At 56.4% G+C, this 26,777-nt stretch overlaps 1 protein-coding gene across 4 annotated transcripts in view; it reads right to left on the reverse strand.

The window, feature by feature from the left end:
* The window catches only part of MGAT5B (alpha-1,6-mannosylglycoprotein 6-beta-N-acetylglucosaminyltransferase B), a 72,369-nt gene extending 51,964 nt beyond the window's left edge, over positions 1–20,405 (reverse strand). Inside the window, exons 1-3 of one of the 4 annotated variants that reach the window (XM_074607846.1) lie at positions 20,321–20,405; positions 20,076–20,133; positions 13,154–13,266 (exon numbers count right to left, since the gene is read on the reverse strand). In XM_074607846.1, the coding sequence (XP_074463947.1) occupies positions 13,154–13,266; positions 20,076–20,113 (151 nt within the window). In that variant the 5' untranslated portion in view covers positions 20,114–20,133; positions 20,321–20,405. The other 3 variants (XM_074607845.1, XM_074607848.1, XM_074607847.1) reach the window with 3 other exon arrangements.
* Between the last annotated feature and the right edge of the window lie 6,372 nt (positions 20,406–26,777).

A 26,777-nucleotide genomic window follows, 5' to 3' on the forward strand; every position in this document is an offset into this window, starting at 1 on the left:
TTCAACAGGAGCAAAAGCCTCCCTAACCCAGCAGCCACAAGAACCCACCTCCCGTGGGGAGACCGAGCCACAGCCTCAACCCGCACCGGTGTGAACGGCGACAAAACATCCCCCTGACATTTAAAACGCAATTCCATAATATATCTCAGCTGTTCATAACGTGGATGATTTGTCGTTGATTCCCCCCCCCACCTTCCCAGACATAAGTCATATCCCTGCCTGGCTGTCTCGCAACAGCTGAACACTCGGGTACAAGAAGGGAATTTGCTCAGAGATGGTAAGATATTACTTACGTCCATTGAAAATACCAGCTGAATTAATTTCAATCTAAAGCATCATCTGCTTTGCTTTGTTTTTCGCCTTTAAAGGACAGCTCCAGGCTACTTAAACCCCTCAAAAGGACAGCGTACTTTTGAAGGATTTAATGGAGAAGAAACGGGAGGATCGCCAGCTGGACCCAGAGCTCATCGCCCAGCTCTCTGGGTGACTGGTACCCAGGGCTGTCCTGGGGACCCCATCCTCCCGGAGGGCACCCACCGCGGCACCTCGGGAGCAAAGCACCAGCCCTTCACTCCTCTATTTACTTTCACCATTGATTTTGATTCAAGCAGATTAAAAGACCAAAGAGCCAACTAGCCAAGGGCTCCGGCTAGCCCTGACACTTAATCCATTCCAATCACAGCCCCGAGACCCAGCACTAATCGTCAACAAGAAAGCCCAAGGCCAGGCTCGGGCTGGCAGTGATGGCCACCTCCCGTCCCCATCCCTGCGGCGCCCAGCCTGCGGGGAAGCTCCTCCGGGGACGGACGAGGTCCCGCTGGGTGGCTGCACCCCTCGAGGGCACCCGCTCACCAGCACGGGCATCCAGCGGGTTGTTGCCTCCAGCAAACCCACCCACATTTGCCGTTAAACCGCTATGGATTTATGATTTTAGTTTATACCGAGAAAATACGGACCTGCTCAGCCAGCGCCCCACCACAAAAAGCACAAGGAGGCACACAGGGACCTGTGACTCCAGCTGCAGCGATTTGCACCTGGAGGAGCCCACGAAGCAGCTTGGGGGCTGCCGGCGAAGCGGATGCTTCGATACGGCTCCAGCTGCACCACGGATCTGCTGCTGAGCCGCTGGCAACGGCCGGCAACCAAGTGGTTCCCTGGTCATCAGCCAAATTAAGCAGCCTTAAGTCACCGGCTGGTAAAGTAGATTATGTCCCACCTGCCCGCTATCATCTACCCCCTGGATTTCTCCATCCTCCCATCCACTGCTGTGCAATCAACGGCAAATGGGCAGCCTCAGGGATGTTTTCACTCCCGCTCACCACATCCATGGGCGGGCAGAGCCCATCGGGCCCCGTGACGCCCTGCATGGCCAGCTCCAGCACCGCGGGGCTGCCAGCCCTGTGCCACCACCCAGCCAGGCAGGAGCTGACCCAGGGCTCTGCTCGAGAGACCCCCCGGCTTTCCTACAGCCCCCCTCCCCATACACCGGCGGTGCCTGGGGGTGAGACAGCATGCTGGGGAGACCGATGTGCTGCAGAAGTTCCCCAGCTGTGCCATGGCTTGCACATTGCCCGAAACAGCACCAGCAGATGGGAAGGAACCCCATTCAGCCCCATAAATCGCTCTCACAAAGACCATACCACCCTACGGCCATGGCAAAGCCACATCCTTGAGCTCCGCTCTCCAGTGCTGCCAACAGCTTGATGAGCTTAGAGCCGTTCCTCTGCTTTCCTTCCACAGCCCTGTGCCCCAGCAGGTCCTCCCCCAGGAGGGTGACATCCCCTGGGAGGGCGATGTCCCCCAGGAGGGCGATATCCCATGGGACAGGTGATGCTCTCGGCAGGGTGATGCTCCCCGGGAGGACGCTGCACTAGGTTTCACGGAGGAGTTTGGTTAGAGAAAGGCCTTGAGGAAACCTCAGCCTCCACCCAAGGTGCCACCAGCCCCGCCTTCGGTGTGCTGCTTCGCAGAGCAGGGAGGGAGGGTGCCAGCCCGGCGTCCCCATACCAACCCCACTGGGTCTGGGGTCTCGCTCCCTCCCTCGGGGCAACCCTTCGGCTGCGGAACCCCGAGCTGAGCCTGCAGAAGGGGCTCCTGCTGCTTCTCCAGCCCAACCGGCTCCCCTTGCCCCCCTAGCCCAAAGGGAACGCCTGTAAGAGCAGACTGCGGCTCTCTATCTCCACCCTAGCACATGTTCGCTCCCTATTTCCATATAAATAAGAAAAAGCAGGAAGCCGAGCAATACAAATAGACACTTACATTCACAGGCAGGAGCGTTTCGTTACCACAAGGGAGACTGCAGGACTGTTCCCCCCAGCATTTCATATTCCTTTTCCCCCCAAACACACATTGGAGACCTGATGTCCCCTGTGGGGCACGGGAACGGTCCCACAAGCCCTGCCACAAGCCATCACTCTCCAAGCAAAAGGAGCTTGGTCTCCTCCTCTCCCCGGCAGCCCCAGGAGATGGGCTGGGGGAGGCAGGTAGCTGGGGAAGAGGAGACAAATACCCCCAACCCCAGCACAAGCTGCAGTTCACTTTATATTTATTTCCTTTTTTTAACCCCATATTTTTCCCCCCTTTCTCCATCCCCCTTTCACTTTTTTTTTTTTTTTTTTAAAAAAAGTACCAGCAAGGTATTTTTAGTTGCTCCTCTATTGCCAGCCAGCACTATTTTAAATTGCATTTTAAGCTGTTCCGCAGCACTCCAAACACCTCACACTGCAGGCGAGGCTTTCAAACTACAAGATTAACATCGATTTTAAATCGCTTCCTAAAACACAAGTGCTCCAGCGCAAGGCTGGCTCAAGGGCAGATGCCGGTAGCAAAGCCCAGAGGACGTCGGGGTTCCTGGGGCAAAGCCGGACCCCGGTTTCGCAGCCAGGACCCCCATCTCCAGGCAACGAGCAGCACACGCCGGTCCCATGGCAGAGGGACCACCCCATCACCAACCCTCATTTCGGTTCTTGGTCTTTACAAGAGAGGCATCGCTCCAAGGGCACCAGCATTTAACTCAACTAGTTCTTCTCCTAACAGCCCCCGTTGCTGACGGGCGGAAAATCGTATTATTAGGAGCTGATGCCCCAAGGAAACCAGCCCAAACCCCTCGGGCAGAGGAAAGATTCAACCTGGTGTTTTCACGCCCCAAGATCAGCCGGAGGAAGGCTTCGGGAGGCTCGGCAGCAGCATCGGCACGTCCAGCGCGCGGGCCCACAGCCTTATTTACAGCTGCCCCAAAAAGCTATGTTTCCAAACCAGCAGAACTCACTAATTTAACATTTCCAAAATGATTACCGTTTCTCCTCCAGCCAAAAAATACTGGCCAAACAGTGCCGGGCATCCTGCCACTCGGTTTCCAGGGGTGAATAAATCATCCCTTTCCTCCAAACCCATCAGCCTCCGCCGAAGCTGGCAGCCGGATCCTTCCAGCAGCGGCAGAACGGGGCAGGAGCCCAACGCAGAGCCCGCAGGAGCCGGGGGACATCGGCGGAGCCATGGGACGAGCCCTGGTTAATCTCTGCCTGAGCTCAACCGAGCCCTGCTCTCTCGTTTAGGCCAGAGAAACAAATAAATCAGTGGAAAAAACCAGCTTTTAGAGAGGCTGCTATGGTTCCCACCGTGCTAGTTTTATTTTCTGAAGTACCTGCTGCCTCCCGGGCTCAGGATGAATTTTGATTTAGGAGTGAGAAGGGGCAATAAAAGCATAAAGAGCCATTAACATTCTTCCTGGCCGTGGTGGGGTGTTTGTTCATCACGCGTTGATGGAAATGCCATTTGACTTCCTTACGAGCTATAGAAAATCAATTAATTGATTTAATCATTCCCTGGGAGTCGCTGCTTATGGAGATAACAGAGTGCCGGGGCCAGCGGGATGCATCCCGTCCCTCCTCCGGCACAGCGGCGGCAGGGAAGGGGCCAGCACACACCGCTGCACTGTCTCCACCGCTTTAACACCCATGAATTCACACTTCCACCTTCCAGTAAGTTTGGCGGCATTATTATTTTTTTTTTTTTTTCATTTTGAGCCTGCAGGCATCCAGTTCTGAGCAGCAACTGTATCAAACAGGCACTTCTGTAAGAGACGTGTTCCCAGGGTGGATTAAGCGTTAACCTCTACTACAGCAGCCCTTACACTTTTCCTTACCCCTCCGTGCCCTGCAAAGCACCAGTCTGCATTTTACCCCCCTGCACATCCCTACAGAAGCGGGCAGTAACCCCTGGTGTCACCTGGAGCCCTCAAGGATGCTTTTATTTTCCTTATTTTTAAGAGCGCTCGCTTCCCTGCCTGCAATAGCAGCTCAATAAGAGCAGTAAAGTTTTGCACGTCCATTTAAAACTCCCTTCCCACGCGCGGTTGGAGACGGGAGAAGGGTGCACGGTCACCAAGCAGACGGGGGACGCGGCACTCCGGGAATAAAGCGGGATGGCCCATGGGGACACCAGAAACAGCGGGCACGGGAGAGGACACACATTTTAAATCAACCCCCACTTTCTCCACCCGGGCAAAGCACTGGTCCGCTCCAAAAAGGTGCGAATTAAGGCCACCCCTGTGCTGCCCATGGGGGTGCGACAGTGGCACCAGCACCCTGGGATGCCACGTGGGGTGGGAGCAGCTGACACCCACTGTCACACCCTGCAGCGCCCATCACCAACAGCCATTCCTCAGCGCAGAGCGCCACTTTAACCCATAATTAAAGAAGCCTCCCCACACTCACCGGGAAGAGGAGCAGAATAAGTCGTTATCGCTGCCCCGTGCGGCGTTATCCGCTTAAAAGGAGCCCCTGGAGCAACCAAGCATCTGGCAGGAGCCTGGGGGGGACACAGTGCTTGAGGCAGAAAGCCCTCACCCTGCATCTGGGCTCTGCCTTGCTTTGGCATCTCCATTAACCCCCTTCTCCCCACCGACGCTTGGACAAGGAGGAGGCGAGAGAACGGTCCCCAGCAGCAGGAGCTGCCAGAGCAGAGCATCTCTGGGCCAGCTGGAAAGCCGGCCCCACCACCCCAGCCTTCTTCTGGGGGAGGAAAAAGCACAAGCCCATCTTCCTCAGCACAGCTCCTCGCCAAGGAGATGCTCCGAGTACCAACCAGCTCAGCTTGGTACCAACCAGGCAACTTCTTACAGCATCCGCCGGCTGCTCCGGCCCCCCGAGGATGCTTGGAGCGGCTTCGGATGGGACAGACTGGCTGGAACAGAGCCCCAGGCACTGAAGAGCTGCAGCGTGTCCCCTGGCTGTCATCCCTCCACCAACCACAGCCTCCAGGAGACTCAAACCCAGCTCTGGATGCAGCAGCAGGAAAATTAAGCGTTGGGGACTGGCAGGATCTGCATGTCCCCGCTGGTGCCAGGGAGGTGACACGCACCCGCTTACCCGCACCCTCTCCACGGGGACACGCTCCAGCTAATGTCCCCACCGCCACTGTGGGAAGAGGGGATCAGAGAGGGGAACCTCCCGCTGCCTTTTGAGAGGGTTTTGCATCAGTAAATTCTGGATTGAGATCGTGAGAACTGCCTCGTGCCTCCGCCTGGGCAAGCGCCCCGGCCGCTGCCCGCGGACAGCCATCCAGAGCTGCTCAGCAGACAACAGCAAAACGTAACACAAGGAGAGGGTTATAACTCATTTGGGATGAAACCAGGAATAATTAGCACTGAGTCTGCGCAGCAGAGGCTGCCCGGCTCCCTCCCTCCCTCTGCCCGTGCCCCACCATCACTTGGTTACAGGAGTCTTTGCACCTCATCACCTTCACCGTGCACTAAAGGCAGCAAGATAAATTTGTAACTCGCGTGACTTTTTGAAAGCAAAAAGGACACGAGCATCCCTGGAACCGCATGTCTGTGCATCCCGTCTCAGGGAGGCAGCAGCCCAAGCTCTCGCTCCCAGGTGCTCGCTCCGGCGAGGTCAGGTAAGGAAAGGGGCCGTCAAAGCCACACAGCAACTTTCGGGTATTTTAACCAACTCGAGCTCCTGTCAGAAGAGCTGTGCTCTGCCGAGGAGAAGTAATCGAGGAGCACATTGGGATCTATCACAAGTGGCAGCGTCCAAAGTTCGCAAACGGGTCCAGAAATTGCCTTTCCCAAGAGAGAGAGAACTGGGATGGGAGGACAAACACATCCGTGTTCTGCTTTAGAGCTCCTTGGGGCTGAGCAGGCAGAGCTGAGCCGAGCCATCCCCCCTCTGCTCTCCTCCCTCGCCATGAGCTGCACGCAGAGGGTATGCAGAGGGGCAGGATCACGCATGCAGACCTTCTCCTCCTCCTCCTCCTCCTCCCCTTCCAGCACAGTTGGCTGCGAAGGAGGACAACAGAGTTATTCAAGCTCGCTCGGATGGTTAGCAAATCTGAGCTTGACCTTTCTGAATCTTCCGTAAGAACAAACAGCAACGGTACCTGGCCACGCTAACCCAGCTGGGGATGCCGCTGGAGCAGAAGGAAAACCAGCAGAGACAGGAGCGGGAGCAAAGGACCCCTCCAAGGAGATCATGTAGGTTCTCACATTTCTATTTGGCCTCTTTGCTCCGCTCCTCGGGGAGCGATTCAAGGCATTGAAATAACACGAGATCCCATCACTTCATGGTACTGTGACTCCGGAACGGTGAAGATGCCCTACAAAGCCCCGAACAACCTTCAACATTATCTTCTGCAGCGCAATTCCCACCTCTCCGCCCCGCTCCACCAACATCCCTGCTCTGGAGGGAATCAGAAGCCACAAACACCAAAGTATTCCGCTGTGCTGCGCAGCCTGAGACAACCTCCCCCTCTCTCCTCTTCTGTGTTCACTGATGGAAGAAATTGCTTTAAGCAGGTGAGACTCCAGGAACTGGAGCAGGCGACAGCCACGGGAGAGGCAGAGCACTCCAGGAGCTGGAACACCGGAGGGGTGCTGGGCCCGGGGAGAGCAGGGCAGGATTTCTGCCAGCCGATGTGAAACACCATTTCCAGTACAACATGCCGCGGCTGCTGTCTGCTGGACCTCTCCCAAAAGTCCCGTATCCCAGCACAACGAGCCAGAGCCATTCTGACGCCCCAAGAGAGCAGCGGTGCTGAGCTTCACCCACAGCCCGCATCCGCGACAGGATGCCCCAGCCCAGCGAGGGGGCCTTCCCCAGCAGGCTTTCTCCACGACTTTTCTACGTTTACTTTTCTTTCCCTGCAAAACGAATGACCAAAGCTCAGAGGCTTTCGCAGCAGAAGCTGTTCTCCGACCACCTGCACTTCTGCTGTGCCACAGACCAAGGGAAGCCCCCACAGGCGCTGGTGCGGTGCCCACCTCCAGACGGATTCCAGGTCAAGGCAGTGACCATCGCCCAGCTGCAGAAAGTTCCAGTGGCGTAGGACTGGGAAACCCCCTGCCACAGTCCACAAGCTGCTCAGTATCCCACCAGGGCCCATACCCTGCAGCCCTGAGGAGGTCAGACCCCAAAACACAACTCGGCAACCTAGGACAAGGCGCAACAGCCTTGCAGAGGGTGGGCTTCACCCCAGCCCACCTGCACTTTCCAGCTTCCACTCTAAAGTCAGGTCCCCCCCATCCCTGTCCTTCCTTCGTCCCCTGTCCCCACCAATCCTGTTCCCAAAGCAGTTGAGGAAACACAGATGCCAGCTGGAGAGCCCAACTGGAGGGGTTCAAGGCCAGGCTGGATGGAACTTTGAGCAAACTGGGCTGGTGGGAGGTGTCCCTGCCCAGGGCAGGGGGTGGCGCTGGGTGGGCTTTAAGGTCCCTTCCAACCCAAACCATTCTGTGATTCTGTGACTGTGGTCACCAACAGAAACCAGCTGGGGATGCTGCAGGGAGCTCGCTTTGGGGTAGAGAAAGGCAGGTCTTGGGCTCTCAAGCTGAGCACCAATCCAGGCAGGAAACATTTGAAAAGGGGTTGAAGAGACAGTTCTGGGAACAGCAACCGCACAACTCCGGCGCTCGGCAAACCACCGCTTCCCAAAGGCATCGAGATTGAAGGAGCTCAGCGCCGGAGCTGCTGTCACAGCACACCGACCCCAAGCACCGAGACAGCTCTATCTGTACGAACCACTCAAACTACTTCTACCAAAGTACCACCAAGGTCAGATGGAATTAAATCGGAGCCCTCTTGCAAGAATCAGCCGCCCACAGCGAGGGCAGAGCTCGGCTCCAGCCATTCTGGGACACCAGGACCCGTCCCACACCTCGCGCCCTACCACGCCGGAACCAACACCAGGAGGAATCACAATTCTTTCCATTTTTGAAACCAGCTACAGCAGCTGCGGGCAATGTTCCAGCCATAACTAAACACGTTTTAACACTTAATAACCTATTTTCCGCCGCTAATCCCCTGCAGCAGCAAGCTCCACCAGCGGGATGTAGATCGCCACCGAAACCAGAGCCGGGCATGGCCGCTGCCAAATACCCCCCCAGCCGCACCGCGAGCGCCACGATTACAGATTTTGGTGCATTTTCAGGATCGGCTCGAAAGAAAGACACTCAGGGGAAAAAATAAAATAAATCAAAACCCAAAAAAAAAACCGCTAACATTTTAAGTTCTAAAGAGAAGGAGAGAAGAGGGCACAGAAAACTCAGTCTCTCGAGTCTCGAGCCGTTCCCACAGCGTCTCCCACATTCAAAATTTATAGACTTGTCTGTTCTCTTTTTTTTATCTACATCTTTGTTTGTAGAACAAATTCTCTCAGTGGCCATTTCAAAACAAAGGAACCTTTGTCTGTGTTTACTTGACAGCAGCGGATTAGGATAAAATAACTTGTATTTCAGAAGTGGGTTTTTTTTTTATTTATTATTAAGACGCAAAGCCTCTGCTGCATCGAATCACCAAGCAGAGAACCCATCTGAGGAATGATTGCTGGCACACGCCGAGAAACCTGGCTTTTGGAGAGAGCCTCCAAGAAGGGGATTCACATATAAAAATAAAATTTAAAATGGGATTAACTTTTGGACTGTGACATTATCCCTTTCTCCTTTTTATGCTCCTGCCTCACATCTATCTTCACGTTGGTTTTCACCGGCTGCTCGCAGAGTTCAGAAGCCAAGAAAGCTCTGAGCAAGCCCGGGGTGTTTTCACAAGCTTCCCCTTGGACTGCAATATCCATAGTTCCGTCCTGGGCTGGTCACGACACTCAGGGGGGAAACAGGAACACCCCCAGCCCAGCCTGGACCACGATCCCTGGGTTTTACCACTTATCCACCACCCAACAGGATTTCTCCGATGTAAATGATTTCCAAGGGCTTGGATGCTGGGTTTGGTCCCCCGCGGCTCTTTGCATTGAAGTCCATGGGCAGCTTCGCTCACAGAGCATCGCTGCGGAGCCTGGCGGGACACGGGGAAGGAAGGACGGGAGCAAAGCAGCCACAAAAGCCAGGATTGCCCCCGGGAAGGACCACAGGAGCCGCCACTCGCTCGCCACAAACACACCCGACTAAATACAGCGGCCACACTGGTAAAGCAGCCCGCAGCCAGAGCGTACGGGGCGAGGATGCTGCCAGCTTGCAATGCACAATTAATCAATTAACGAATAATGCTCGAAAGGGCCCGTTCAACCCAACGCTTCGATGAGCTCATGTGGAGAGGAAGGCAGCAGGGACCGGGCTCCTTCCCCCAGCGGGACCACCGGTGCGCTCCAGAGGGTTTCACACTGGGAGCCGGGTCCCAGGAGATACGAAATCCAGGCTTCGACGCATGGCAGACCCCAGCCCGCGCACCCAGTAACTCCTCCAAAGCCAACAGCCCTCAACCTGTCCAGGTTTGTGCGAACACTGGCCCGCTTCCCACCATCACTCACACCAAGAGATAATCAGCCCAGCAAAATTAACCTGCTCCTTCAGACCAGCATCGTGCGCGTAACGGCAACAACAACAACCAGCAATATTTCTTGGGTTTCCTTGGGATCCATCACGCGTGTTAATTAAATGCCAGTTCGTTATTCAAACAGACCTGTTGAGGCTTTGCAGCATGGATAAAAAGCATATCCACCTCTGTTCCCATCACCCCGCACCAAGGTTGGCGCTCAGTGTTCCTCGACGGGAGCTCGGCATCACCTCAGCCAGGAGGGACCCCTGGAACCCCTTCCCCAACCTCCTGCTCCATCCAGAGCAGACCTGAGGGTCCCACCGAGCTGCCCGCAACCTCACGCCAGCCAGATGCGTTTTGAAAGTCTCCAAGGATGGAGTTTCCCCATCTCACCAGCTTCCCACCAGCTTTGGACTCCCCATTTCCCAGTGGCACTGGTGAGGTTGCCCAGCACGCATCGTCCCTCCCTGCCTTTTTCTATGGGTCCCATAGTTGGTTTTTCCAGCCATCAGAGCCTCCCCCAACAGCCACAACCTTTCAAAGGTGACAGAGATGGGTCTGCAGTGACAATGGCCGGCTCTTGTCCAGCTCCAGCCTTGTACATGCCATGAAGTCTTTCCACTGAGGGTGGTGAGACACTGGCCCAGGTTGCCCAGAGAGGGGGTGGAGGCCCCATCCCTGGAGACATTCAAGGCCAGACTTGATGAGGTTCTGAGCAACCTGATCTAGTTAAAGATGTCCCTGCTGACTGCAGGGGGGTTGGACTAGATGGCCTTGAGAGGTCCCTTCCAACCCAACACATTCTATGAAGTCTCAGTCCTGCTCCGTTTTCAGGGTTTCTGGCCCCGTGTAGCTGCGTGCAGGGAGCCCTGCTGAGAACAGCATCACCACCCTGTGGGACGGCCAGTCCCTCTGTACCAGTATCACAGGACAGGCTGAACCCCGACAGTCTGAACCCAGTCTTAACAAGCAAGAAAAAGCCCCTCAGGTTGTGCCTCCCAAGTCCTGGAGACAAAGAATATAACCTTCTTCCGAAACGGCATCCTTCCTCCAGAGATAGGAGAGAGGATACTTCATGTTTCAAAACGGTGTGTGAGACCATGAATGAACCAAACCTTCCCCAACAAGAAGCACAGCAACAGCCAAATTTGCAGCAATTCATCTGGAAGTAATGCCTTGCTTGGCAAATCCATCCAATAAAGGGGAAAAAAAAAAAAAAAAAAAAAAAAAAAAAAAAAAAAAAACAGGTTTTACACTGAATTTCTGAGCTTCCTGACAAAGCAAGACTTGGCTTAGCCAGTCACAGACCTAAGAGACCAAAAGCTTGACAAATTAAGAGGTCATAATTTTTCTTTTCTTCTTCTTTAAATGAGACCAACCAGCCATTACCAGAAGTGACATCCAGACCCGCACAGCCTTGGAGCAAAGCAGTGGCCATCTCTGGCAAAACGGCCATTTTGGCCCCAAAATGACCCGGAGCTCAGATGCAAGAAGCTGAACCCATTTACACACCTTGATTTAATCACCTAGAGCAGTAAGTGCGGAGGACTCAGAGGTGCGAGAGCCTGAGAAAGGAGGTTTCTTTTGATCCAGCTCCAGCACTGCACCCGGTAAATCACAGCCACGCAAGGACGGGAGTCAGTGGACTCAAAGATCTGGGTTAAATTGATGACAAGAATGAGGATGGGAAAAGCCATTCCACCCCAAGGCATCCAAAAAGGGGATAAAGAAGCTGAATAATTGTATTTTTGCCATCGTTTCACTACAATTTTAGAGTCCTCTGGGGTGGGACCAAGGGCTTCTGCAGGTTTCCAGCAACCTTTGCTGCTTTTTGCAGCACACCCTGTGCCACCGCTCAGCCTGGGCTGGTCCCACTGTTAATCAGTCCCTCTTTGCCTGTCTTCTAGTTCTCTCCAAACTCCCCGGGGATGCTGGGGCTCTCCTGGGACAGAGGACAGGCGTAACAAGTGACACTTTTTATTCCAAACTGAAGAATCTTTTCAGGACACATCTCCTTAAAAGCCAGATTTGGAGAAGGCGGTGGTCCGGGGGCTTCTGCCCACCCTCCTCACATGCCACTTCTCATCCCAAGAAGGAAAAAGTCCCCTATAACCAGGCTTCAGATCACCAGCTGTGCTTGGGGTAGGGACATTAGCACAGCACCCACTCTCCTGGCAGGGGCAGGCAGCCTGACCACGATAAAACATGCAGAAAACACCGAAAGGCCCTGATCCTGCCACCTGCTCCGGCTGAGGTCAGCCCGGCAAATGCTTTGGAGAAGGGGCTTAATGGAGCTGGTGATGGGAACGATTAGGGGAGCACAGGGGGAGAAACGCGAGCCGCCGTGTGCTCCATCCACGGGGGAGAAAGCAAAGCCAGCTGCCGCAGGCAGCACATCCATCTCTCTGAAAGTCAACTAAGCAGTTTACAAGCACCATCCGACTTCTGGAAACCAGCACTTTAGTCCTCTCCTCCTGTAGGAAAGCAACTAGCGCTTCTTCTAGCATCACAAAGGGAGGATTTAATGCCCCAAAATCACATTCCAGGCGAGGCTGGTGAGCTCAGATCCCTCTATGCCTTTGGTACGGAGGAGGAGAAGACCCCGGTGGCCTGACCAAGCCTATCCCACCCTGCTCACCCGAGTTCAAGCGGGGCATTGCCCTCCGTGCAATTCAGTCGTGCTGTCCAGGCTGGGATCGCAGAGGAAAAGTCAGGGCAAAGCTCAATTCAATGGAGCGACATCCTCCCCCAGCCAGGGTAGGACATGACCCTCCCACCACGGAAGCCGTCTGTGAGCTGACTGCACATCCCACCAAAAAAGGTGTTTTAACAAATGTAGCAGAAAACGCGCTTGCTAAAAACCAGAATATTTCTCTTCCACATCTCAGTACCTCCACGAAACCACAAAGGCCTTTTCTTTTCCCATCCCTAAGGAACAATTTCCACTCCCTGCAGACCAAAACTGCCCCAAACCACTGAGCCCTCCAAGCACCCTCAGCACGTGGGACCGGGTGCAGCCCACGCAACCCACACCGCTGCCAGCAGCAGCAGGTCTAATCCCATCACCCGCCTTTTCCCATCCCTCTCCTGAGAGCCAGGGTCAGCATCCACACGTCCCCGCTGTGCCTGTACACCTCGGGATGCGAACACAGCCAGGTTTGAGCCACACGGCTGCAAAAATGCCCCAAGCCACGGCAAGAAGTGCCAACAGGACCCTGAGCCGCCCTGACGTCCCTGAAATGGGTCAGGAGGGAGCCTTGGGAATGGAGGCATCCAAGCATCACCCTCCCCCTGCATCCCTGGCGCTCATCAGCTCAGCTGGACCACAGCGTGGGGTTCATCGAGCACCCTGCGGGACAGAATGGGCACGGAAACGGGCTTACCTTCAGTCCGGATGGTGAAGGGGGAGTCCCCCAGGCGCTTGGCTGAGAACTGCCCTCCCAGCGACGTCATTAGGAAGCACAGGGTGAAAAATCCAATGCCCAGCACGAATATCCTGCGGGAGAGAAAGCACAGCTGCAGCGAGGGGTGACGAGCAACCAGCTCTCTCCTGTGACAGCCCCACTGCCCTTCGCCCCCCGGGGTCATCCTTCTGCACAGCAGCACGAGCTGCTTTTTTGGGGGGATGCCTGGAAGAGGCATCCGGAACAATCCTTGCCTCCTCCCCAACTGCTCCATCCCCGTGGCTCACCCTCTCCAGCCCAGGGGAGGAGCATCTCTGCCGCCCCAGCCCCATAAGAGCACGCCAGGGAGGTCCCTCACAGCCAGACCCACACACGTTTCATGAAGAGCCCCGAGATGCTTCTGCCCAAACCCTGGCACCAAGCAGGCGGGTTTTGCCTGAGAACACCCTCCGAAATCCCTGCAGCCTGCTCTGACACTCGACAGGGAGCAGAGGACTTGTGCCTTCAGAGGGAAAGCTGAGCCAGCCCACGACTGTCCACGCGATGCTCCACTACATCCAGCCCAGTACCCCAACAGCCCCAGCAGACCGCAGGAACCACCACAATAAACAATTCCCACATTACTCCTGGGACAGCCCAGAGAAAAGACAGACCTTGTACCTTCCCTTCCTCCTAAAGGATCTAAAAAAACCCTATTTTTTTTTAAAAAAAAAAGGTCTTTTGTTCCCCTGTAACTAGGCCACTGGTATTTGCCATTGTGCTCGGCGTTGCCTGCGCACAGCAGGATGAGGATGGACATGTGCTGGCAGCACACGTGGTGGCCTGGGACCATCCCATCACTGCTTTGTTCACCCAGAGCGTGGGATGGCGCGGCAGGAAAGCGGCTCCCAAGGGATGTGCCGGGCAGGATGCCGACCCCCACGTCGCTCCCAGCCGAGCTCACAGAATCATAGAATGGTTCGGGGTGGAAGGGACCTTAAAGATCATCTAGTTCCAAGCCCCCTGCCCTGGGCAGGGACACCTCCCACTAGATCAGGTTGCTCAGAGCCCCGTCCAGCCTGGCCTTAAAAACTTCCAGGGATGGGGCTTCCACCACCTCTCTGGGCAACCTGTTCCAGTGTCTCACCACCCTCCTGGTGAAGAACTTCTTCCTAACGTCCAGTCTGAATCGACCCATCTCTAGTTTTAATCCATTCCCTCTAGTCCTACCATCACCTGACATCCTAAAAAGTCCCTCCCCAGCTTTCCTGTAGGCCCCCTTGAGATACTGGTAGGCCACTATAAGGTCTCCTCGGAGCCTTCTTTTCTCCATGGTCACCTCCAGCTGCGAGAGAGGCAGGAGCTCTCAGCACTGCTCCTATTCAGGCCAAATTTAGGCTCCGTAACTTTTTTGAGATGTGAAAAGGCCGAAGGCAGGAGCTCTGTGCAAACGAGAGGGTTCACGTGCAGCAGGGAGCGTAAAGCCAAGCCTTCCCGTCTCCCCGGTGCGCAAGCAGGACACGCTGCGCCGAGGGACGGACGGCTGGCTTCTTTCCACCACTCAGGGATGCCACTGCCGCCTCCGAGTCCCCGCGGAGCTGCAGCATCCTCCAACAGGCACACGGGCAGAGCCGCCGCCAGGCACCACGTACGGCAGCTCCCCGAGCCACAGCGGGGATCTCCGCCGGCCAACCCGAGGCAAAATTCAAGGAGGAGAAGGAGAAAGAGACAGGAGGAGAAGGAGACAGAAGGAGAAAAGACAACCGCCCGCCAGCCGTGTGAAACAGCGGGTTTGTCTTCGAACAGACAAATCCTACGTGGGATCAGGAGCTGAGCAAGCCCTCAGGGGCTCTCTCAGCAGCCCCGAGCCGAAGGGAAGCAAACCACCAGGGACAGGAACCAGTAACTCCTCTTCACAAGTTCACAGCACTATCCGCGGGGCTCAGGAGCCACGCGCAGAAACACAGAGGAGCCGCCCGACGCCCAAACCAGGTTTTTCCAGAGAAAGGCTTGCAAAGGAACGCCACAGCCCTCCATCTAGTCGTAACTGTGTAGTTAAAAGGCAGCAGATTAGGAGCCAGCCATTAAGTCTGGGCTACAACGTGCCAGCATTGCAATTATCTGTTGCTGGAAAGGGTTGGCAAAATAAAGTAACTCGCTTCAAAGCACTCATTAGCTACTGGAGATGTTGTGGAGAGCTGAAGTACAGCGTCAAGCAGCTCAGGAAGGACTGGGCTTCCCCAGGGAGATGTGCTGGAGGAGCTGCCGGGGCAGGTCCCTACTGCCCCAGCACGGCATGGCCAGGCTTCTCCTGCCCGGAGAATTCCTGGGAAAGACATGGTGCCTCCGTGGGACCCCACGGGCTCCCTACCTCCATCCCGATGACGCACACCTGAGCCCCAGACCCAGGGCAGCTTTGCTCTCAGCATCAGGCAGCTCAAGAGCAAAGGGTTTCCTTCCTCTGCCAGCTCCGAGGAGGATCAGCCCTGCCCACCACAGACGGGCATCTAACCCCCATCCATCCCCCTCTGCCCCCACGGATCAGCCCTGCCCCCTCCCCAGCTGGGTCCCAGCAGACCAAGGTCAGCTGGCTCTGGACCAGCAGCACCCCAGCCCTCTTCTTACCTCCCTAATAAGAGAAAAGGCAACACCCTGGGCTCATTAGCGTTAACGAGCTCTGCGAGCAGCACGCTCAACCCAGAGCAAACACTCACTGACCCCTTTGGAGACCCACAGCCAGGCTCTGGGAGAGCTGGCCCACCTGGGAGAGGGGACACTCGAGTGCATGGGTAAATCTGCCCGACACCCCTGCGCAGGCACTGCGGGAGCGAAGCAGCGCCAGCCCCTTTTATTTCTGAATGAGCCTGTCCCGCGGGGGGGTGGAAAGCAGTTTAAACAAGCTATAAAAAGCATCGTGCACTCGGCTAATCAAGGCTCCTGTCCCTGAAGACCTGTCTATAGGCACAGCCAGTGAGCCCTACAAGCAGCCGCCAGCGGAGCACAGACATCCCTGCCCAGCAGATGCTGATGAACCATCAAACTGCGGCATTTACACGTGGAGAAGACTACAAACCTCAGCCCCTCTCCCAAAGCAGACCTGGGAGAAGGGTTTCCAGAGACTCGTGGTCCAGCTCCGGCAGGGAAGTGATTGCGGAGGCAGCAGAGCATCCCTGATGCTGCAAAGCAACGTGGTGTCCCAGAAATTGCTTGGGGAAGTGCTGATTTGGGGACATCAGTCCGTTCCCATTATCACAGCCTGTGCCCAGCCACGCAACACAGTGCTGCTCTCGCGAACAGGACGGAGCGGGTGGCAGTACCCATCTCAGCCTCGGAGGGATGAATTTGTCCTTAGAGCAGGAGAGGGCGAAAGCCGTCTGCCATGGCACCTCCCCGGCAGGAGAGGACAACAGCACAGTGGAGAGGGCACAGGCTGGAGAAGGAGGAGGTCAAAGCCCAGCTGTGCCCCACAACCGAGGGTCTTCCCTGGGAGCACATCATAGTACAAAACCCACCCAAAGTCCCCTTCCTGATGCCAACCGCCTCCTTCCCCCAAGGGACCTTTTAAGGAAGCATCACCTGATTATAATAATAAGAGCTCTTCGTTCTCGCCCCTCCTATTGACAATATCTTCATCATTATGCAAGACCTTGTTTACACATTTTAATCTTCATAATTACACTCTGGCAAGGAGTGAAACACCGAGAAGAAAGAAAAAGAGGAAGGAAAGAAAAAGATTCAAAGGTGATCTATGCTCTAGTGTCTCATTAGGAGCCAAAATCTTTTTGGTTTTGACTGGATTACAGGGAGAATAGGGGAGACGCAGGATGCTTTTTCCCCTAAAAAAGAGGGATCGGAGCCGAACTGGAATTGATGTGCTTTAGGAGAGACGTGGGTCCAGCCCAGCAGCAGTGCTCCGGGGAGCAGGGAGCTGCAGGGACAGGTCTCAGCCTGAGGACCCATCACTTCTACTTTGTGCTGATCTTCTCCAGGTGAATAAAAATGCCTGGCCCAGCTTAACTGAGCAGCAACTCCTTATGCAGAAAACAAATACCATGAGGTAGGTAAAAACATACCGGAGCCCAGATCTTCCAAATTGCCCATCAAATGCACTGGGTCCTCTGCCCCCAAAATCAAGCCTAACTCACTGAAGACCGTGGAGCTCCAATGACCAAGTAACATTTACTCTGCACTCTGCCATCACACATCGCATTTAATCCATCGCCTGGCCAGGGTTCTGGTGCCAAGTCCCTCTCCATGTCCTCCCCAAACCGAAATATTCACAATGCTGGGCTCTGGTTCGATACCCAAAAGAGAAGGAAGCCAAATTCTCCGAGTCTTTAGTGAAAATTGCAAGTGATGTCACAGCCATTGCAGATTTTGGCCCATGCAACTGAAAGCTGGATGTGGCCAGGAGGGTCTGAGCGATGAGCTGGGAAGCGATGGGGGGAGGAAGGTGTCACGGGGCTGTGACACCGGGGTTGTGCCCACGGTGCTGCATCACCCAGCGGGGACCTACGGGGAGAACATTACGCAGGTGCGCGGGGAACCCAAGGGAACAGTAATATCTTTTATTAGAGCAGTTTTCAACACCCAAGGCTCTCGAACCCCAAAGCTGAGCCACAATTCCTAGCAGCAGCCAGGCTGACACAAGATGCTCCCTCTCCAGCAAACCTTGTTTCGCTCCGAGCCCAACACCGTCGCGGCGCTGTCAAAATGATGCTCAGCCACGGGAATCTTCCTCCACGAAGGGGAGCACAGCGAATTCTCTTCCTGGCCAATGTCTTAGACACGTGAAAAGCCTGGCTTTGCTTTCCAGCTGACAAACTTGCCTGAATTCCCCATGTTCCGCAAAACCAACAGCTGGGTGAGCTGGACCCATGGTGAATTCTTGCCGGAAATCCAGCACTGTCACAAACGAAACACCTTTTGGGGCTGAGATGAAGTCAGAGCCATCCTCGGACATTCCTAGAAACACTGATTTGCTCTCCCTCCCCTTCCCATTCACCTTCGCAGCTCAGGGCTTTGCATTGCTTTGCTAAGCATGTCTGGAGCGTGATTAATTAAATGTTTTGGTGGAAAGGGTCAGGTTTCCTGTTCTCTGTTTGCTCATGGCACCGCTGCCAGGAGTCTAGACCAGGTGAGGGATTGTACCATGGGCTTCCGTGGAGCAGCGCGGCTTTGCCCAGCCAGCAACGAGCACTGGATTTACAGGACCCATCCTGAATTGCCAGTATCTTCTCCCACTCCTGCAGGTCGTCCCTGATTCACCCCAGCTGCGAAGGTGGGGTGCTGATTGATTTGCACCAGGTTACAGCTGGAGTGGGGCAGTGCCATCGCTTGCCCAGGCTGGGCTGGGGGCAAGACGACACAAGACTGTGGCATGGAGGGGTCAGGCTCAGCAGAACACCAACGTGGAGGAGGCACAGAGCTGGATGCTGCGGGACACCTAGGAAAGTCTTGGGAATACCTCCACTTACACAGGGGAAGCCTGACTGGTTAACAACAGGGTCACCCCGCTGGTTCCAGTGGCACTCGTACTGGTCTGCACTGGTTTGAGAGCAGAGGCCAGTCCAGGGCACACAGACAGCACCGTGCTGGGGCTTCGCTCTGGTACGGACACCAGGGACCCTCCAGCCATCACAAACCCCTTGTCCACACACATCCTCATCTCCAACGGGACTTTGTGACCACCGTGCGTCTCAGTCACTGCGCTGCCCCAGCCTGAGCCCAGGTCACTCCTGAAGACGGGCTCTCCCTGCCCCAGGAGCGATGCCTGGGGCACCGGGGGGAGCGAGGCCAGTCACTTCCTCACTACAGACTTCAAACCCACTGAAGAAAGCAAACAGCCAAGCAAAGAGCACCCTGGGGCGCGCGCGTCCTTCCCACCTCTCCCACTGCCCTTCCCCAGCCTGTGCTCGGAGCAAGCCTGAGCCCTGGGGACCCTTCGTGCCCCTGCTCCGCCACCGCTTTCCGACACCACCTTGGCCAAGTCCCCCAGCCCCAGGGCACTGCTGCGGGATCTGGCCGCAGGAATCCCTCCAGGCAAGCGGCGCAGAGCCAGACAGCTCCCGGGGAGCGGGCAGACAGCATCGTCAAACCTGAGCGCAAGCATCAAGCAGAGCAAGCACAGCCCCGTCCTCCTTCCCAGCTCCAGGCGGTGGCCTGGGCGAAGCACAAAGGCAGCGAGCAGATCCCTCTGGTGATCCCAGGTGATCCCTGTCCCCCAAACGCAGCAGGGAGCGCTGGCAACCACTGGGCTGGGCTCATCCCACCCTGTGCTTCACCCCCCGGCACCTTCCCCTTCTGGGGTTAGCGGTCCCTCTCCCCATATTAAAACCAAGCAATTCCCAGCGCCTCCCGTGTGTCTCAAGCCACAAGCATCTCCGGTGGAATAAGGACGCTGGAGACCAAGGACTGGAGGGGGAAAAAGAATGCATGGAAGCAAAACCAGGGAGAGTTACACCAAGGGGGAAAAAGCAATAGGTGGGCAGGAGCATGCTGGAGACAGAGGGTTCCCAGCTGGGATACCAGCCCCAGCCCTGCCCCCAGTTCAGGGTGGGTTTCAAAATCCCCATCAGCGCGAGTGGATTTAAACCAGAGGAACCGACTCCCCCCGAGTACCAACACCTCTGAGAAAAGTATTAAAAAAAGACAGCATCAAAAAGCCCTGTAATTAACCCCAAAAAAGATACCGGCGTGACAAGTGAACTGGGAGCCACCAGAGAGCAAGCGCTGCAGGACCAGGACGCTGACCTGCGGGCAAACTTGCCTGGATGCCTGACATCCTCACCTGGGCTTAACCCCCCCACACACCCCACGGCGACCCACAGAAACCGCCACCTCCCCCCGCAAAACGTGCTCCGACGACCGCTTCCCACCCGAGCAAGGCGGGGACACACACGCAAGAAAATAACAACTTTACCTAAAGGGTCTCAAGGTGACGAGGCATCTCCTGACCATTATCTTCCCATCCGCGTTGACTGTGATCATCGTTCAAAGTTGCGGGGGGGGCGGCCCCCGCACCCCCCAGAAAAAAAAAACAAACCACCCCCACCACCCCCCAGCCCGCACCGGGGCTCAGCGGGCGGAGCGCGGGGCTCCGCGGGGGCGCATGGCGGGGCGCGGAGCACCTCCACCACCCCCCCCCCGCCTCCCCGCCCGCCTTACCCCTACCCGCGGCCGGCCGAGCCCATCGCCGGGCCAGCTCCGCTCCCGCTCAGCCCGTGCGGAGCCCCGCACCGCGCCCCGCTCCGCGCAGCCCCCGCCGAGGCAGCTCCGCCCCGCACCGCCCCGCGGAGGCTGCGCCGGGCCCGGCGTGCCATCTAGCGGCTGCGGGGCGGGGGTGCCCACCGCAGGGGGGGGGTTGTGGTTATTCCCTGGGGCTGCTGCTGCCGGGGGGGTGCGGGGGGAGAGGCATTTCTGGGGGGAGAATGGCTGTTTCGTGGCGAGGGGGGGGAGCGCTGCATGCTCGGGCAGGTGACAGCCCCCGGCGTGGTGACTTCGAGAGATGGGGGTGGCCCTTATTGGGAAAAGTAGGGGGGGGTCAAACCACCACGCAGCCCCCGCGGGCGCTGTTTGCTTTTGGGGGGTGCGGGGAGCAGGGCAAGCCCCCCTTCTGGGGACAAAGGGGGGGGTCCAGTGTCTGGCTCTGACAGCGCCGGCGTGTGGTTTTGCCCCCCATCACCCTGCTTTCTTCCTTGGGGGGGGGGGGGGTCACAGTCACGGCCCACAACGTGGCTTCCCCGTGTCCCCAGGCAGCCGTGGGTGCTGCCGAAGGGCCCAGGGTGGCGTGGAGGGGCCGGGAGGCAGCGGGGCATCCTTGGGCAGACAAAGACGGGGCCGCGGGAGCTGAGGCAGGAGAAGCAGCTGCTGAGCTCAGCAGAGGTGTGCCCGGCTCACGGCGGCGGGAAGGTGACAGCCACAAAAAACCTCCCAACGCCTCGGGGTTAAAGGAGCTGAATGCAGACGGAGCCCGGAGACACCCCATTTCCAACCCCCGCCGCGAGGGTGCCATGGGTGCACCCCAGCGGCGGCGAGGGAGGGGATGCATCGCGCCGTGGGGCGAGCACGAAATCGCAGAGAGCTGGAAGGAGAGCGTTGTCCTCGGTGTGCACGCTTGGCCGGGCTCCGGGACAGGATCAAGCTGTTTTCCGGGGCGGCTGTGGTGCGAACAGGTCCCCCTCGTGCCATGCTGTCCCTCTCCACACTCAATGCCACCCTGAGCACCGTACGGCACAGGGTGACATCGGGGCAAAGCGGCCCCTTTGCCTTCCCCACATCTGGATGCTCTCCTCCTGCGCTCTCCCAGCCCTTCTCCATCCCGCGTGCTTCCTGAGCGAGAAATACTCTCCCAGACCCCCCCAGCCCGGTGCGGCTCAACCATCTGCTCTGTGGGGTCTGTGCAATTATTACAGTGCCCTCCCAGCACCCAAGCACCCCCCTCATTTATAAACTAATTGCAGGCTCCTCTGCTTGTGCAGAATCCCGGTGTTTTCCCATGAGGCTGAGGAAAAGCCGTTTTATGACTGCTGTGATACCGTAACTCCCATTTCCATAGGGATCTCCGGCACTCACTCCGCTTCCTTCTCCCTGGTGTAAAGCAGGGCGGGCTCCTGGCAGCGTATGCTGCAAGAGCATCAGCCACAGGCAAGCTCCGAGACGGAAGACAGCTGGAAATTTTCCACAAAACAGCACTTTCTCCCCATGAAACAGCACTTTTTTGCCAAGGAGAAGCGAGAATAAAAAAACATATCCTTTAGGGTTTCATAAATACCAAAGGATTTTTGCGTTCATCCGTGTTTTTCCTGGACAGGGGATGGGGAAGGAGCCCTGGCCACAGCGGGACTGAGCGGGATGATGGCAGGCTGGGGCAGAGGGACACGCAGGCTGAGGATCTGCAGAGAGGGTGGCTCAGAAGCAGCGGTCAGCGCTGTCAGGCCAAAATCAAACCCTTAGATCTGCTCTCCCTGACCTTCGATACGGGCAGCCCAACACCTGGGCAAGGACACCCCTCCCTGAACCCCCTGGAGACATTGTGGACATGAGCGTGCAGAGCCTCTGGGCTGGATAGACGCCTGACTCCAGCCAGGCGACCTCAGTCCTCGGCATTTTTAGTGTAGTTCGGAGAATTTTGGTGCATCTGGCCTTCTCTGGAAAAAACACTTGGTTTTCTTGTCTAGGTTTAGATCAGACCTTAGGAAGAAGTTCTTTCCACTGAGGGTGGTGAGACACTGGCCCAGGTTGCCCAGAGAGGGGGTGGAGGCCCCATCCCTGGAGACATTCAAGGCCAGGCTGGATGAGGCTCTGGGCAACCTGATCCAGTTGAAGATGTCCCTGCTGACTGCAGGGGGGTTGGACTAGACGGCCTTGAGAGGTCCCTTCCAGCCCAACACATTCTGTGATTGTATGATTCTTAACCCAGCCTTTGTGAAGGAGGGAAGCAGCAGACTCACGAAGGTGCTGTGGGCACCCTACCACCCCTGATCTCCTTGCTCTCGCCTGCTCCCTCCATTCCCGGCTCCTGCTCCTCCGCCAGGAGACCTTGTGTCCTCATCTGAGCTGTAAAACCACCTTCAAACCTGCTGTTTGCCCGCTGACTGCTCTGGAGAGCATCACTCCAGCCGGCAGCGGGAGGCAGAGCCGCTGGCTCTGAGCCTGGCTCAGCGTGGTGGGGCTGGAAACCCTCCTAACGCGTGTAAACACCCGACGGGAAGTGGTCAATCCCCCGTGCCAGGAGCCGGCTGCGCCTTCCCGAGAGGCTGGGAGGAAAACAGAGCATCCCATGCTGGGGAATGAAGAGCGAGGGGCTACAAGAGTTCCAGCGTGGGGGGAATTTTGCTGTGGGACAGGATGACCCCACACTCGATGATCTTAAAGGTCGCTTCCAACCTAGGTGATTCTATGCCAGTGCTGAGGTCCTTCTGCGCATCCTGCAAGCGCCGGGTCGTGCTGAGCAGCAGCATCCCAGCAGGCAAAGGCCGGGGTATGACGAGGCCCGATACATTAATTTTGTAAGATTTAGGGGTGAGGGTCATGGGGGGGGGAGAAGGGATGAGGGAGGAGATGGTGCCCCTCCATGGCTCACTCCAGGGCTGACCACAGGCCGCATAAGGCCCCCACCAGCCCCCCCCAAGGCCATGGCCGTTTCTCGGGCAGGCAGAAGGCAGCTCAGCCACCTTGGTATCCTCCAGGTGCCTGCTGTAGCCAGCCAAAAATAAAAAATTAAAAAATAAAAATAAAAAATTTAAAAATAAAAAATTTAAAAATAAAAAATTTAAAAATAAAAAATTTAAAAATAAAAAATTTAAAAATAAAAAATTTAAAAATAAAAAATTTAAAAATAAAAAATTTAAAAATAAAAAATTTAAAAAATAAAAAATTTAAAAAATAAAAAATTTAAAAAATAAAAAATACAATTAAACCTAAAAATTACAATAAAAACCTAAAAATTACAATTAAAAAATAAAATAAATAAAATAAAAAATAAAAATAAAAAACAAAATGCAGAAGTCCACTTTTGGCAACCCTCACTCAACACGCTTTCGTTTCGCCAGCACGCCCGCCGGCAATGCCCGTTACCCTGCCCGGCAGCACACAGGCATGGGCGATGCTGTAACAGCCCCATTAGCGAGGCGCAAACCCCCCCAAAGCCCGCGGCTAGCGGGGGAGCCCCGACGTGCAGGGACATCTCTGCGGCCAGGCCAGGGAGGGAGGGAGGGAGGCCACCGGAGCCCGCTGCTCCCCTTGCCGCGGGTCCCCAGCCTCTCCTCGCAGAGCACCCGGCGAGTCCAGGAGGGAGAGGGATTTTCTGGAGATGGGGAAAGGCATCTCCCGGGGTGGGAGGGAGCGGGGATTGCCCCCCGACGCTGGCCGGGGAGCCAGGCAGGGCTGCCTCTGTCGCTCTCAGCTCCCGCCAGCGCCGGGGCGCGGGATTCCTCACCCCGTGGATGGAAACGTGGCGTTCTTCGGCCCCGCGGGGCCCTCGTCCCCCCGGGGAAGCGCGGCAGCAGACGGTCCCTTCCCTCTGCTGCTGCTCGAAACAAAAGCTTAACTAACTACCAGTTCGCTCGCTGTTTCGAGGGATAAATCTAAAATCCAAGGATGGTAATAAAGCGGTGAATTATCTTCTTTGGCAGATAAGGAGCAACGTCCCCAAAAATCAATATGCTGAAGTTATACGCGTACACACACACACACGTGGATGTTTGTTACTATTACAAATCGGGCAGCAGCAGGGAATGGAGAGAGCCAGCTCAGCAGCCCCCTGGTATGAAAGAAACCAGTTTCCCACCAGTTAGAGCCCCTGCCCAGCCAGAGGCAGACAGGGAGCAGCTCCGGTACGGGCTCCAGCCAGCCACCTCCGTGGTCCTGCTTGTGACCTGCGGTTCCAGCTCCGAGCATCCTCCGGCAGCCAGGACTCGCCCCACGCCACTGGTCCCACAAAAGACCTCAGGAATTTTCCACTGATCTTGAGCAACCGTGTTCCCCTGAGTCCCAACGCTCCCTAACCCAGGCATCGCTGGGCAGAACATGGGGGTTCAGACAACCACAACTGGAGAAAAAGGGTTATAAAGGCAAAGTGGGCTGTAAACCACCCTAAATAAAATATCATACTCCTGTGAAGGGCAGACACTGACCGTCAGAGCTGCTCAGCCGCAGGCGGCAGAGCCATGGGCACCTCCAGACAAGTCACAGTGACAGCATTTATCTTGGCTTTTGGTGAGCAATGCCCAAGTACTGCTGGGGCTCCAAAGGCACCCCAGGACCCTCCATCCCCGCTCCAGCCCAGGACCCTTCTTCATCAACGCTTTCCAGAGCCTGGGGCTCAGACTCTGCCCATGTTTCCTCTTGGAGCCACCTCTCGAGCCTCAAGCTGCTGGGCCTTCATGGAAAAATAATGCTCCACAGAGGGAGGAGAATCGCGGTAAACCACCGAGCTGTAATGTGCTACGACAAGCTACTTTCTCAAGTTCTCCCCGCGCACAATTTTGCCCTTGAGATAAGAAATATAATTTGATCGCGGGAGCTGCAATGCCCAAATGCTTTGGGCATAAGATCACTTAGTCACAGCAACTTCTCCGTCCTGCCCCAAGCGACATTGCTGGGGACAAGGCGCTCTTTATTGATATAAAACAACTTAGCTCCGTCACTGGCTCAGCCTCAATTACCGCATTCACGCCTCTGTCTATCTCTGTAGCAACAAGGCGGAAAGGCTTCAAGCCTGGTACCCATCTCCCGCGCCAGCCAGCATCACCAGCCGCCCCTCGGTGGAGAAACGCCTGCCAGCACCGGGCTCCCGCTGCACCGGGGGCTCCCGTAGGGCTGCGATGCCCGTACAGGCAGTCCTGCTCCACCCCTGCAACGCATCGGGGCTTTCTGCCTGTTCCCAGCCCTCCTGAGGGCAGCAAGAAGAACCCTACATTTGCTCATATGTTGGCATTCGGAGAGGGCAGCGGGCCAAGAGGAGGGAGGGGATGGTGGCATCCTATAGCCACCTTTGCATCCCCACCCTCAGGATGCGCAGGAGCCACACGGGTCCCCAGGGCTGCTGAAAGGGGCCAAGAGGAACCGGGAAGGGCCACGGCTGGTGGGACATCTCCAGCAGCACAGATGGCTTTGCTGCTGCCAGAGAGCACCGAAGCTGCGGGTGTTAAAGGCTCATCTGCCGCCTTGGAGTGGAGTCCCCTGCGCCCACAGCCTCCAGAAGATGCAACGTCTCCCTTCAACGCTTGAAAACCAGAAGCGCTGCTCAGCTAAAAGGCAGCTGCGAGTGCACCTGACGCTACCCCAGGGGGCGTTTTACCCACTGCGGGGGTCCCTGGGGCTCTTCTCCAGTCCCTGAGGCTGTTCTCCAGCCCCTGAGGCTCTCTGCACGGCTGAGGCCTCAGTGGGATGCAACGTACCCCCGGCAGACACCGTTCCCTGCCCCCTCCATCCCTGGGACAGCAGCTGGGAGACCAGCGGTGACGTACGGCGCTTCTGCTTAGAGGTCAGAGCCAGCAGCATCCCCCCGGGGACAGATCGGGCAGGGTTAGAGGCTGGTCGCAGCCCTCAGCATCCCAGCTCGCCAGATCGCTCCACGCTGCCTGGGGAGCGGGAGGAACGTTCCAACCCTCTCCGGGCTGCGGCTGCTGTCTCCACGGAGCATTGCAGCCCGGGATGCCGGTACACACCGCTGCGGTGCTGGGGTACCCGCTGGAGGGGCACGGCCAGGTCAGCTGTAAAACATGGGATTCTACAGCCAGGGCAGCATCAGCACAGCCTTGCGTGGGGAATTTGGGAAGCTCCTGCCCTTGCGAGCCTGCCAGCACAGCCAATCCTTCACTTCCATTAACTGCTAATTCACTTACAGCAGAGGAAAATAATAGAGGTAAGGATCACTCCTCAGCTCCCAATAGGATTACGTGTTTTGAGAGCAGAAGGGAAGCTGAATTTACCTTTCTCTTCTTGGTGAAAGAAATGAGTGCATTTTTCTTACTGTGTTAATTAAAACCAGCAATGACCCTGCCTTCACCCAGAAGGAAACGCAAACAGTAAAAGGAAAGCCTGAACCTGCTTTCTCGGTCAGAAAGGTTTCCTGACTGCCCTGCTGCAAAGGGAGATGCCCAGAGGAAACAAGAGCAGC

This window comes from Larus michahellis, chromosome 14 (genome assembly GCF_964199755.1).
Source record: "Larus michahellis chromosome 14, bLarMic1.1, whole genome shotgun sequence".
Lineage (NCBI taxonomy): Eukaryota > Metazoa > Chordata > Aves > Charadriiformes > Laridae > Larus > Larus michahellis.